At 35.4% G+C, this 14,514-nt stretch overlaps 1 protein-coding gene across 5 annotated transcripts in view; it reads left to right on the top strand.

Annotated features, from left to right (window-relative positions):
* Positions 1-14,514, top strand: part of PCDH15 (protocadherin related 15) — a 1,372,333-nt gene that overhangs the window by 951,009 nt on the left and 406,810 nt on the right. For all 5 annotated transcript variants that reach the window (XM_079899577.1, XM_079899579.1, XM_079899582.1 and 2 more), the window contains one exon: positions 5,388-5,498. In XM_079899577.1, the coding sequence (XP_079755703.1) occupies positions 5,388-5,498 (111 nt within the window). The remainder of the gene's footprint in view (positions 1-5,387; positions 5,499-14,514) is intronic.

Here is a 14,514-nt window from a genome sequence, read left to right as displayed (position 1 = left end):
CAAAGCATGAGCTTTGTGAACACTTGTGTTTAATTAGGTCATTGCCTAAAGTCCTTCGTTGTGTAAAACTTTGAACCCAGGTTGTTTAACTGTGAGTCTGTGACATTTTAAATTTATAACATATGGACTTTTGAAGCCAAATAGAAACTTCTAAATACAATTTCCTACGAAATTGGTTAGAAGAAGGTGACAGGAACTGCATTGTAATCTTTCCTTCACCCCTAAATGTGCATATACATATTTGTGTGTGTTTATGTGGCAGGGAGGAATGAGTGTGTATGAAGTAGAGAAACAATTATCAGAGTGTTGGTATTCTACTAGGAGCAAACGAATGTTGCTGCTCAAATCATAGTCCCTTTTGAGTAGACAAGGGCTACATGATCTTACTTAATCTTCCACTTTTCACTTCAGGTAATTCAGATTAGGGGAGTCACACCAAACCATGGATGGTTCAGCAGCTAATGGCATGGTGGCCTGATTAATCCACGACAAGCTTAAGACCAACTACAGACTGATTGGGACACAGAGTTGGTGCTGTTTATTCAAACTAAGAGATAAAGTCATAGTCCTGTTCAACATGAACAAATGGGGAAAGAGAGAGAGAGATTAGAGGTGATGAAGAAAGAGAGGGGAGAGAGAGATTCCAAAAAAATGTAGAAAAACAATAATAAGAGAACTTAACAGCCTCTGAGAGACTGAGAAATGTTTTCCTTGTTACCTAAGTTCCCACCACTTCCCAGTTACAGGCCCAGTAAAGCATATTTGTACCTTGGTTCTGTCATTAGATAACCAGGAAATAGATATACATGTATATGTGTATGTGTGTGTCTGTGTGTGTGCAGGTCTCAAAAATCTCTCTTCTTTTGAACTGAATATCTAGTCCTTACAGTTGAATGGATAATATCAAAAACAGTATTTGTAAATATAGCATAGGTATGAGAAGCCAAACAGAATCTTTTCTGCTTATTAGAAAATGATGAATTACCAGAGTTCTCAGTTGATAACAAATAACACTAAGTACCTCATAGTCCATTTCCAGATCATCTCCAACTGTGGAGCCCAACACCTCCTTACAGGACTAGCAGAGAGGTGTCATTTTATCTACGTTGGTACTAATTCAGCTTCCCACAGGTTAATAAAGTGGGCTGTGGGGGGATGGAATCAACTCTGGAGAAACACGGAATTGTTAGTGTCAACATTCCATCTCCCTTCTTTGCTTAAGTCAGTGTGAGTGTGTGTGTGAAGGAAGGGCATTACACATGCTTCCTACACTTTTTCTCATCCTTCCAACAGTGATAAAATCATTTAAACTGCCCTATGCCCTCATTTACTAAGTGGAGAATTGCCCCTTGTCTGACAGTTACTGAGACACCAAACTGCCAGGGAGTTGTGAGTGGACCTTTCCTGATGGAGAGCAGATGTTTGGGGCCTGTGGGTATTAAGAGGCTTAGTCATTATTGGAATGACCTGATTAACACTGGGCAGGTAGAGGTCAGCATTTAAATTCTCATCACCCAAAGAAACAAGTGCTAGTTCGTGCTTTACAGAGCAGTGTCCAAAATTAACAGAAAGAGGGTCAGGGCCTTATTTCCAAAAAATGTAGGTTGCTTAAGAAAAAGGATATGACTGTGTTCCTACACCCCTCTCCTTTGTTGATGAACCAAATCTCTAAGGATGAGAGGAGAGGAAAATAAATGGTAGAGGAAGGGAGGGTGCAGACTCTACCTCCCTTTCCACCTCAAACAGTTCTTTGACAAGAGTATAAGACTGAGATACTCTTGATACACTGATACACATGCACACTCACACACACATATATCTATATCAGAGTTATGGGATCCTTCTGACGTATTATTTATTATTAAAGGAATCAGATTGAATTAGAAAAGCACAATTTTAGTAACTACTAAAATCGCAAAATATTAAATGCTCAACATGTTATTACCTTTGAGAGTCTTCACTCAAGTTATATTTAAAAGTTCATCCCAATCTAACATCAAGTCAATTTGTTAACGTAACACAACTAGCTCCAAAATAAAGAAAAATGAAATAATTATCCATCTTAAAAATGTATTATAGGAGCTTATTATTGAGTTGAGATCACAAGCAAATGCCAAAACTCTTATATGCTTAACTTGGTCCTTTCTATCTTCTAGTCTAGTGTTTCTCAAAGTAAAACCTAGACTTTCTACATGAGAATCACCCAAGAGTTTTGTTAGAAATATAGACTTTTGAGAATTTCTGGAATTTGGAGGAATAGACTTGGAATCTGCAATCTAAGTGATACATTTCTATGATCCTTATATACTCTAAACTTTGAAAATTATTGTCACATTGCCTTATCATATAATAATTTTAAAAAACAACCATATTTTCTTACTAAATTTTGCTCTTTTTTTCCTCCTTAGGTAGAGCTTTAGAAATAGCATTACAGCAGGGCATTTACTTTGAGTTGATCTAATCCAATATTCTTTTTGCTACAGGACAAATAAAGAGCACCCTAAACATTTATCCACATTTTGTTTCTAATTTTTCTCATGATTATTATTCTGTTTTTTCAAGACAGAATGGATACTTTATAAATACTTGTTTCATTAGTAAGTTAGTTAATTTTAACACAAAGGCTTTTCATATGCAATAATTTATAAACAGCATTGATCATAAAGCAGATATTCTCCTTATGTTTCTTGGAACATAAGTATTTATGAAACTCCTAGCACAATTAAAATCTCAGATATCTATAAAAGATGGACTTAGCTAATAAGAATTAGATTTAATTAAAAAATTTTCTTAAGAACAATATAATTCTTAATTACTAACTACAATGCTTGTAATAATTCTATAAATATCCAGTGAAAATTATCAACTAAAATAGGATCACAAACATCCATTACGTTACTTGGTTAGAAATATAAATGTAAGTATTTCCACATCATAGACTGAGAGATCCTTGAGAAATCTGTGAGGGAAAGCAGAAAATGCACAAATAACAAATGCTGTTTGGAAAAAATAATGTAACATAAGAGCAAAGATTTAATCCTAAATTGGATGACAAATAAGATTTTACTGATTTGCAGGATTTGCAGGATTTATAATCCAGAGAAATGAGGGATAGAATGTTTAGGCAGGAGAAAATTAAAAGCAAATGTCACCTGCAAAGAGTCATGGCATAAATGGAAAAGAGAGGGGACTGCATGATGAGGACACATAGGCAGGAGATAATCATTTATCAAAGTGCTTTCAGTTGCAAATAATAGAAAACTGAATTTAAAGTGACTTTGCCAACAAAGTCATGTATTATCTCTTGTAACAGGTTGTTCAGAGAAGGGGAGGTATCAGGATTTGTTAAGCAACTCAGATATCACAGAGCCAGCTTCTTTTCATTTTCTGCTCTTCCATTTTCAGCATTTTGTTTACTTCTAGATTAACTGTTTCAATAGTTCCAAAATGGCTGCTGATGGTTCCAGGTTTTACATCCTTATAAAAGCATCTGTAAGCAGAGAAGGGAACACTTTTTTTTCTTGTCTCTCTCTCTCTTTACAATTAAGAAAAACTCTTCAGATTATTTAGAATTAGCTCTCACGTACATTTCCAAAACAATCACTGGCAAAGAGTGTGGATTTTCCATGGTAGGATTAGATTTGTCAAAACTCACCCCACTTAGGGTCATAGCCTCCCCTAAAGCACAAAGCCACCAATTATCTGAACTCATTTGGAGTTCTGACTCCAAGGATGAGGTGGCGTTTCGGTAAGCAACCCACCGTATATTTCATAAACACGCTAGAATTGATATATGTCTCTACAGTTATTGAGTCTTTGAAAGTTAACAACCCTATAACAACACACTGAGTTGTGTTTTACAGTGTATATGGCAATTATCAACTAAAGTATTCCCCATAACTAACTTAGATATTTAGATTAAACAATTTTTACTCTCCCTGGCATAGTTTAGAGTCCCGCAGTGTTTAAATAGGCAAAAATTTAGGGAAAATGTCAAACGCCTGTTTTTAATTGTAAATATCTTTTATGGCACATTTTCTATATTTATGTTTTAAAATGTTACTTTTTAAATGACTGAATCCAAGAAAGACCTGCAAAGCCAATTGCATGAACACAGAATAAATCATTAAAAAATATCTATCAATTGTATACTCTGTGTGTGTGTACGAGAAAGAGAGGGGGTCACAGAAGGAGGGAGAAAAAGATGGAGAGGGAGAGATCACAACTCTAGATATTGAAGGTTAATTTGCCCACATTCCCCCAAATGAACTTGAGATAGAAGATTTGAGTCAGCTGTTCTCTCATTAACGCTGTTTCTAAGTAACTCCCCTTGTGTCAGCTGAGTGTATAAACACAGACACACACAGACAAGCATGCACACACTCTTTCTTCCTTCCCTTCCCCTCTTCTTCTGCTTTCTTCCTTCTGCTTTGCCTCTCCCCCTCCCTCTCCCCCACCTCCTCCTCCTTTTTCTGAAGAATCTAAGTATTTCATCTGCTGCCCACAATCACTTGCACACCTACCACTGCACAAAACAATCAACCAAAAAAGTTCCAATACTAAAAGTAAAACTGACTTGTTGTCATAATTTAGAGACTATTTTATCAGTCTTCAAAATGGCACTAAAACAAAAAAGTGATGTAAGGTCTTTTTAAGACTGAGAGACAGATCTCCTAAATTATATTCCCTTGAGGAATGACTATACTGTCTTACAGTGAGGGCTGCTCATGCCACAGCAGTATTGCTGGAAGGCACTTTGGAAGTTGCCCTTATAACCTGCATGTTGCCAAGAAGAAACTCAACCCCTGTCAGGATAGGAGACTTAACTAATGAACAGCAGTTCTGAGGCTTGGAAAAACAAAACAAAACAAACAAACAAACAAAAAACAAGCTACAGCACATTCTTTTTCACAAAAACACAAAGTTTCAAGTTAATAGTTGTATTTAATACAGTACTTGAAAATACTGAGAATACAGAATGGGCACCAATGTCGAAAAGGGATATTAGGTAGAAATCACAAATTGCAATCTTTGAACTCTTCGGTGTTTAAAAAAAAATTGTGAAAAGATAATATGGTAATAGGAAAGATTTTTCAGATATCTGGGCTTAGAAGTATCCCAGGGCTGTTGATGGGTAACCCTAATAATATATGAAAAACTTACAAGAAGTAAGTTTCCTGGTTATCATTATCAAAAGTGAGACCTATTGATCAGAATGACAAGTTTTTGGAAATAAGAATATTAAATCTGAAGCTTACACTCACATCCTGTTTTCAGATGATGAACATGTTGTCTATAATTTTCTAGGGGACTAAACTGAAATATAAGATTGTCTAATTCATCTTATGTTCAGATGATCTCAAATGTGTATCTTTACCTATTTGCAGACATCCAATGACACCTTTGCAATCCCCCTTATGTTGACTGGAGATGTAGTGTTAAGGAAGAGGCTCAACTACGAAGACAAGACTCGCTACTTTGTCATCATCCAAGCTAATGTGAGTGTTTAATTTCTCTTACTTTCCTCTTCTGAATTTATGAAGTACAGAACTTGCCCAGAATGTATGTGCTCACTGTGACCTCAACAGGGTAGCCCTGCGCTCAGTGTAATTTGTATATTATAGTCTTCTGAATAGGAAATGGGATGGAATGGGGTAGGAAGATTATTCCCACTCACTGTATTCTTCACTCTTTGAATCACTCATACACTTCAATAATTTGTTTTTAGCTCATACTGAAGTATTTCTCAAAGCATGATCCACCGAATGACTGCAGCAGAATCACCTTGGGAGTGTATAAGAAATGCAGGTTCCTGGACACAACCTCAGACCCTCTGAATAAAAATTTCAGAAGGTAGAAGTGGAATACCTGCATTTTTTATTAGCTCCCCAGGGAACTTCAAAGTACACTAAAGGTAGAGAACTGTTGAATCATTTATTGAATCATTTATCTTTTATTGAGTAGTTGCTCACTACATCTAAGCTACTATGATCATAACCCACATATATGGACTGCAGTAACAGAAAACCTGAAAAACAATTGCTTGTATAACATTATTATTGTCATTATCATTATTATTTTAATAAAATTCTTAGATTTATGTGGTTCAAGAGTTGATTTGACAGTTCAAGTATATCACCAAGGACTCAGGTTCCCTCTGTCCTTAAAATCCGTCTTTTCCTGAAACTTGGTTGTTTTTCCAATGCCTTATGTCCCATTTGCAGTTGTGATGCTTATGGCTCTGGTGCTAGTGAATACCAGCACCATAAGCATCACGGCTGCAATTCAAGTCTGAGTATAAGGGTGGTAAAACTAGAACTTCTTAAGTTCATTGATTCTGTCTGCTTTTATCTGAGAGGAAGCTCCTTCCCACCCAGCTTCCCCACACAGAACAGGAATATGAGTCAGCATAGCAGACGGTAAAGTTAAGGAAGTCTGTAGGTGGTAAAGGGGAATGAGACAATCATCTCTGGATGACAAGCAAGTATGGTTCGTCTCCTGGGGCTGGGCATATTGAAAAAATAATAATAATTTGTTAGGAAGGAGGAGAATTGGGCTAGTATTTCAGTAAAAAAAAAATCTAACAGGGCTGGTGACAGATAGCATCTGACATTGAAAAAATTCCTATAATAAGTGGCAGGGCCATATTCTGAAAAGGTAGTTAGACTCTGAAGCCAGCCTGTACCTTTAATAACCCCTAAGCATTGTAATCATATTTTTATAGCTGAACAGAAAGACAAGAGGGAGTGGCAAAAGGAAATATCCTCCATCAGCTGTTCTGAACAAGTTTATATGCGAGAAAGTGTTGCTAAGTGGCCATGTTTTGTCTTTTTTACAGATATTTCAGCAGAAAGGGCATGCATGTTTACATATATAGTATATGTGTGTGGGTAGGTATAGATAGAAATCTAGCTTTTGAAGACAGATTTCTAGACTTTCATTCAAAATACTTGTTTTGTTTCTTTTTTTCCAATTCAATGTGGGTTGTCTTACGGCTCAGTAGCAGAGACTAGAGTAGAAACTATAGATGTAGGAAAAAGTAAAACCTCTTAAAGAGGGCCCCTCATCATTCCTCAAAAACACTGAACCCCTTTTTTTCCTATGTAAATGAAAAGGTGGAGAAAAGGTACAATTTTCCTTTCTGACTCAGAATCTCTAATAAAATTTACAGAAAAGTCAGATTGCTATGGAATGGATTTGAAAGCTAATTTTTATTGTGCAATTTAAAATGAGGTGTTTTTTTTAAAGAAATATAAAATAAATCTTCTGACTTGTCATCTACTTTAAACTATTTATAAAGACATCTGGGACAATTCAAATCCAATTTGCTAGACTACTCATAACTGGGGAAAGACTGATAAGATTTTAGCATTTCAAGGATAAAATTATGAAATAACAGGATATACATGGATCCTCGAAAGGAAGGAATGGAATTGGTGAGAAATTGAATGAAGACATGAATTTATCTGTAATAGTAATTTTTATACAAATGTAAATTATGTGATACAAAATGTGAATGCTAAATATAGGAAGTTATAAGATTTTTAGTGTTTTTAAAAGTTTTCAGATTATATCCTTTTAAAAGTTATATAATATACTAAAATTAGGATATATCACAATTTATTCAACTATACTTAAGGTTTTTTTGTTTATTTTTGGTTTTTGGCACAGAACTGATAGCTAATCTCATGATTGTCCTGAGAGGCAGGGAGTATAGTATAGTGGTAAAAGCATGAATTCTAGAACCACATTGCCCAAATTCAAATCCTAGTTCTGCCATTTCCTAGCGTGTGACTTTTGGTATACTCTGTATGTCAGTTTTCTAAGTAGTAAAATGGGGATATTAATGAAATATACCACATAGGGTTCTTGTGAGGATTAGCAAGTTAGCAAACAAAAATGTGCTTAAACTAATGCTTGGAATATATTCTGATATCATTACAGTATTACATAAACCTCTTAAGTACCAGTACTTACTTGTTCATGAATAGATAATTAAAAGATAAAGTTACTATGAGAAAAATTGTATATATTCATGTATATATATGTATATACATATACATATACTTTTCATCTTAGTAGGTAATGCCATATTATCTTCCAAATTGTTGCAGCACATCACATTCCCACAAGTTATAAAGAAAAATGCCTATTTCCTCTACATTTTAGATATATAACTTACTTAAGACAGTGGCTTATTGGAGCTGAAAAGATGGCTCACGCTTGCTTTGAGGGCCAATTTTGGACATCTCTTTCCAACTCCAAGTACAGTGACCTCATTTGTGGCCATGGTGGGAGATATTTACAGTATGGAAAGTGACAAATGCTCCAAGTCACGTTCTTGGGGGCCCTGTGGTGTAGCCATGGCTGCGGCAGCTTGACACGGGGTCTCAGTTCCCCAACCAGGGATTCAACCCTGGCTGCAACACTGCCCTGGCTTTTGTCCCCTTTGGAGGACAAGAGAGGAATATTGTGGATAGACACATGGGCAGGCTCAGTAAGAGTCACATCTTCGGGAAGTTTAAATCATTTATAAGGGGGCAGGCTTCCAGGTCTTTGTTTTCCTCTGACCAGTCGTCTTGCTTTTACCCCTATCTGATTTGTCTCAGGGCCCTCCCCATGTGCCTTCGCCCTCTTTAGCCAAGATGGATTTCAGTGTGAGGGGCTCAGGGAAGTTAGCAAAACTTACTGTTGTCTGGCACCCCGTTTCCTGAGGAAACTTTCTGTGCAAGTGTAATTTGGGAGGTCTCCCTGACCCCAAGAGTAAGGGAGTTGTGACCTCCTTATCTTTTACCCCAGAAAGACTTAGCCCCTCCCTCCCCTGCCATTACTATTATCTTACAGTGTCCACAGGAGACAAAGTCTAGCTATTCATCCTGTTCCTGTTGTTATTTCTATCTCAAAGTATAAACAGGAGGCTAGTTGTAAATGTCTTGCCTGGGACCCATCTATCTCAAGCCTCAGTCGGGACTGCTTGTCTCAGTTGGCTGTTAAACATTTACTTACTCATATATATCAATATCTATACAATTTATATTCTTATATTTATATAGAATGATACCCATATATTAAAATATCTTTTAATTATTATTTTATATTCTTTGTAGTTATTATTATTTTATTGATGGTATGTAAACCAATGTACAATGTAAACTATGTCAATTAAAAACCTACTTATTATCTTGGAGTCATAAGAAGAGCTGAAATATGAGCAATCAATTTGGACTTTAAAGTAGATGGTTTCTAAGAAGCTAGAGGTCTGATGATAAATTACTGAACATTACTCAGATTTGGCCTGGCTTTGCTTAGAGTACAAAGATTTGATTGATTTGCAAAAGGAATCATTCAAATTTCTTGTAGTTGTGAGCATGTTATGATTTTTTATCCATGTGAACGTGTTATGATTCTTAAATAAATTGCAAGAGTTTTGGGTGACCCACATTAGAAAACTTGTCACTTATTTTCTTTAGAATTTTTGCAACAGTATTACCCACACCGTTTTTTAAAAAATATGAATAGCCAATGAGGCAATGAAATTCCAGAAAAAAGAAAAAAATCTAGGAAAGGAAGTTCAAAGAAGTACAAAAGTCAGGGGTTTCCTTTTGTTGAAACTTCTGATACATTCTGTCACCACAAACTCCAATTTTGATATTACCCTAAATCATAAAAAAATCAAACCCATCTCTATACATCGATATCTTCAAGCCAACTCTTTCTGTATTATGGTTATCCTGAGGGAAATCTTAAGGGCTCTTAACTACTCAAGAGCCCTTAAATAATTGTCAGAAAGAAAAGATTTACATTTCATTAAGATTCATAGCAAGAATACTCTTTGAATTATTCTGTCAATTAGCAGTGCTATTCCATATTTTCACATACATCAAAAATCTAGAGAAGGGACATAACTATCTTTCATAACAAGATACTGTATTTAAAAAATATATGATACTATATCTTTCTCAGCTCTCTCTTTTCTCTTAATGGACTCGAGTATGCAAAAAAAGTGTGTAAACTGTAGGGATGAAAAACTTTTTCCTTCTTCCCTTCCAGGTTCTGTTGACCTAAAATAAATAGACTGCCCGTTATTTCTCCAGCAAAAATGGGTTTATTTGGGATAAGAAGGGAATTGCAATTTGGGGTCTACAACCACGGTGAGCCATGTGCAAGTCCCTACAAAACAAGGGAAGGAGAGAGAGGGGGAGATAAGAAGTTGGGAGAGCTATAGTAAACAAAGAGACCATGGCTTTTCATTAGCTGAGCTGTTGTAAGGATGGAAGAGGAGGCATTCTTCTTCTTGTTGAGCTATGCTGTCCTTGCAAAGTGTGAGGGCTCCCCCTTCTGGTCTCCTGACTCTGTTTAACTGAAGTTTGTTGAATTTTTTACAGTTCTTTGGCTGGCCTAAAAATTAAATTAACATAACACAGATTAACAAGAGAAAAACAAATTTAATAATGTATGTGTAGGAGCTCCATAAAAAAATATGAGACTGAAAAAAGTGACCAAAGCAGGCTGTCTTTTAGACAAGGAAACTACAAATTTCTGAAGAATTTACAAGGCAAAGAGGTTTGGGCTCAGGGTATCACATTAGAAAGGACCATGGTACTTTTACACAGCCTCTTGGCCCTAAGTTCCCTATTTCTGGTGATAATGATGCCCTCTATTCTCCTGGTACAGGGAGGGTTCTTTTCATATGGAAGATCTATGTCCTGCTTTCAGGGGGACAAAAGATGATCAAAATGTCCTCCTTGCACTGGCTGTTTCTTAAGAAACTTTAATGTAAAATACTCAATATGCCAATGTAGCATATTTTGGGGTGGCATATTCTGCTCTTCTTCAAAACATTGCAATTATATAGGTTTGGATATAAAAATTACTTTCTATACTTTCATATTTCAAACTATGTAAATCACTTTTCAGAATAACCCCTATCTTGACCTTTCCTCATGTCTACCTCCTACTGATATGTGGAATAAGTGCTAATATTACAACCATTGTTTTTAGTTTTGCCAGTTTCTTGGGCATATTCTGGAGAGTAAGACTGAAATAGGAGGATAATTGTTGATGGTTTAAGAACTATTTATAAAATTTTCAAGTAATGAAGATATTGCTTGAAAATTTTATAAGTAAGCAAAATGATAGTATTCTGTTTACTAGTACGCATAAAAGCTAAGGAAAATTAGTTAAACAAAAAAGACACTTTCAAGAAAAAGAAAAGAAAAGAAAAAAGGAACACACTTCTAAAGTGATTTAGACCCAGGCAAACTTGTTGCTGTTATTTTCTTTTTCGAATAAAGAAATCTAACAGAATCAAGTTACTAGGGTAAGTTTTAAAATTTCAGTTGGTGATAGACCATCTTCCATTGGTGAACAGAAGCATGACAGATTCCTCCAAGGTCTTAGGTAACTGAGTTAGAGTCAAAAGACTCAAGGCAACTCTAATTATGTTGCCATTTTTTTTTTTTTTTTTTGCTTTCTCTACTGCAAATACCAGATAAGGTAATGAAAGAGTACTTAATATATGTATCTATGAGTGAGTCTGGTAGGTGCCTTTAGCCATTTTGTCAACTACAAACTACTTGAATACTAAGTATGTAAGTGTTAGAAGTCTCTTTATTCCAAGGCTCCTATGACATTGCCTCAAAAATAAATCTGAACATCAGCATTTTTGTCTCATACTCATTTTTAAAACCAGGTTTCATATAATTTCACAGTATTTGTTAGAGTCCAGATTTTTCCTGGCTCCACTCCACATAACCAATATTTGACTTAATACAGTTCTAAATATAGAGCAGATACTAGGTGAATTAAAAATTAGCATTTATCTCTAGTTTGATCAAAGAATAGTGTGCAATTAAACTATTTTATAGCAAGAAAGCCTTTCTATTGAGATGAAGGAATTGAAGTCTTACTTATCATTTGATGGTTAGAGGTGTTTTATTTCTCTAACATTTTCATAGTTGAAATATTTGCAGTTTTATAAAAATGTGCTTTGTAAAAAGTGGATTGTGACAATGAGTTAGTTGTCTCTGAGCTATTTATAAAAGTAACTTTCTTTGAAATTCTACTAGGCACAGATCCCTTTTCTGAAACAAATTAAAGAATAGTTCTTCCTTACAATATATTGATGAAATTTTCTACTTATTTATTAAATAATTAATTTTAAAAATGCATGTCTTTGATATGTCAGATATCATGTTATAATACTGTATTGTGATGTTATGAGACCAGATGATTGGAGGCTTTGAATAAAGATGCTAAGTATTCAGTGATTCAGTGACAAGGTCAATACCACTTCCTTATGAGGCGTTGAGAGAATGTTTCAGCTAGGTCAAATCTCACACTCTGATGAATATTCTTTGTGGCTCTTTGAGTCCACGTTGTAGTTATCTCTCTGCTTTTAAATTCCTGCATGTCAGTTTTTATACTGGATTATTCTTTGTATCACCTGCAATTACTTGCATAACTATACTCACAATGGTTATGGAAGCTAAATAAAGGTTTCATATAATTAAATGTTTAATGTTAGCAAATATATAAATGATATGTGAAATAATAACGCACATTGAGAAAATACAAATGAAACCGTCAAACTTGGTTAACTTTGAAAGAGATACATTCTTGCTTGCCAGTTACAGTCACAGTTTCCTAAATTAATGATATCTTATTTTTTATTTTATTTTATTTTTTGCGGTACGCGGGCCTCTCACTGTTGTGGCACAGGGTCCGGTCGCGCAGGCTCAGCGGCCATGGCTCACGGGCCCAGCCGCTCCGCAGCATGTGGGATCTTCCCAGACCAGGGCACGAACCCGTGTCCCCTGCATCGGCAGACGGACTCTCAACCACTGCGCCACCAGGGAAGCCCAATATCTTATTTTTAAATGTCTAAAATTTTAAAGTGTTACCTTATTTTTAAAATGATAGAAAAGAAATGAAGGAAAATAGAAGAGGAGAAGGAAGGATTTTGGGGATTTTTAATATGTACTGGATTTTCACATAACAATGAATGCAAATGTAAATTTAATGAAATCATATAAAATATTTATGTAAATAATTATGTTTTATTTATACCACTCCCAATTTAGAATGTTATTTCCTTTATTCAGAAGAGTTGTGAGCAGCAGCATTATACTAGAAAGAGTAAAATATTCCTTTCTTTTCGGTTTTTATCTTAATTGTCAGGGGCTTTGCTTTAGACAGTATTTTAAGATCAAATTTGGTTCTGAACTGGAAAAAGAGCATCATGGATTAACAGCACCTTCCAGAGGCTTGCAAGTTAGGAATGTGCATGAGGCCTATTTTCATATTTCATTATAACATGTTATATTTATTGGTGGCAAATTCTGGGGAATCTCCATGTACACATAAAACATGTTGGTAGTTTTTGTTACTATATCTCTGCTCCCAGTAGTAGTAAAGGGAAGCAGAATGTGTCACTCTAAAATATGCCTCTTTAGCATGCTGACAAAAAAAATGAATAAAGTGATCTAAGAAAGTTATGGAAATTTTTATTTGAGCCAAGCTGAGGATTATAACTCAGGAACAACCTCTCAGAGAGCTTGCAGAACTGTTCTGCCCATTAGAGGTCAAAGCACAGTTATATAGGTTTTTGAGACAGAGGGCTGTACATTAAATGACATATTTTACACAGTTTACACAACCTAGATCTATAGGTACAAAGAGTAGTGGGTCATGGGTCATCATGACTCCTTACAAGATTAAGAAGGAAGGTTATCTCCTAAGGAGTTGTGACCATTGATGGATTAGAAGGAATATTTTTTCCTAAGGAGGTCTGAATAATGCAGATGTGCAATACACACTAAAGGGGAGGGAATTTTCTCATCTTGCCATAAATTATGAATTTTATTTCAGCAAGCATAAGAATTATTTTAGGCTAAGTAATAAAAAACAAAACAAACAAAAAAACCCAGCAGACAGAAAAGAAGCTCTGAAAACCAGTAGAAGCAATTTACATTTACAAGGGAAATCTCCAATTTTAAGGGTGTCTTTCGGTCTGTACCAGGAAGACAAGGATGACTCTAAATCTTAGAAACTCTTATTAATGGAGAAGGCTTAGATTTAAATCTGCATAACAAACATACCTTTTGTTTACTGTGCTTCCACTGAAAATTTGGCTTTCCCCTCCCAACATCTTTTGTCTTTAGCTGAAGATGGTATTCAAGGTGGTGATTTGGGCCATTTTGGGGAGTTACTCAGTTTTCCTGGTTATCTCCCCTGTATACAGGAAGTATACATGTTATTAAACTGTTTTACTCCTGTTAATCTGTCTTTTACTACTGAGGGGTTTTATCTAAGAACCTAAAAGGGTAGAGGAAAATTATTTTTTCCCCTCCACAGTAGGTTATCTGATCTTTTTCTTTTTTTTTTTTAGTTTCCACTTAAAAATCGAGATTTTATAGCTCAACACTTTGTCAGCAATTTCTTTTCCCAGTATAAGACAAAAGCCTATATTGTGTATTTTGGTAAATATGCACCCTCTCTAATGCAGTTGTATCC

The sequence above is a fragment of the Stenella coeruleoalba genome, assembly GCF_951394435.1.
Source record: "Stenella coeruleoalba genome assembly, chromosome: 16".
Taxonomy (NCBI): domain Eukaryota; kingdom Metazoa; phylum Chordata; class Mammalia; order Artiodactyla; family Delphinidae; genus Stenella; species Stenella coeruleoalba.
The sequence above is the reverse complement of the archived record's forward strand: the minus strand, read 5'-3'. Positions and strand labels throughout refer to the sequence as shown.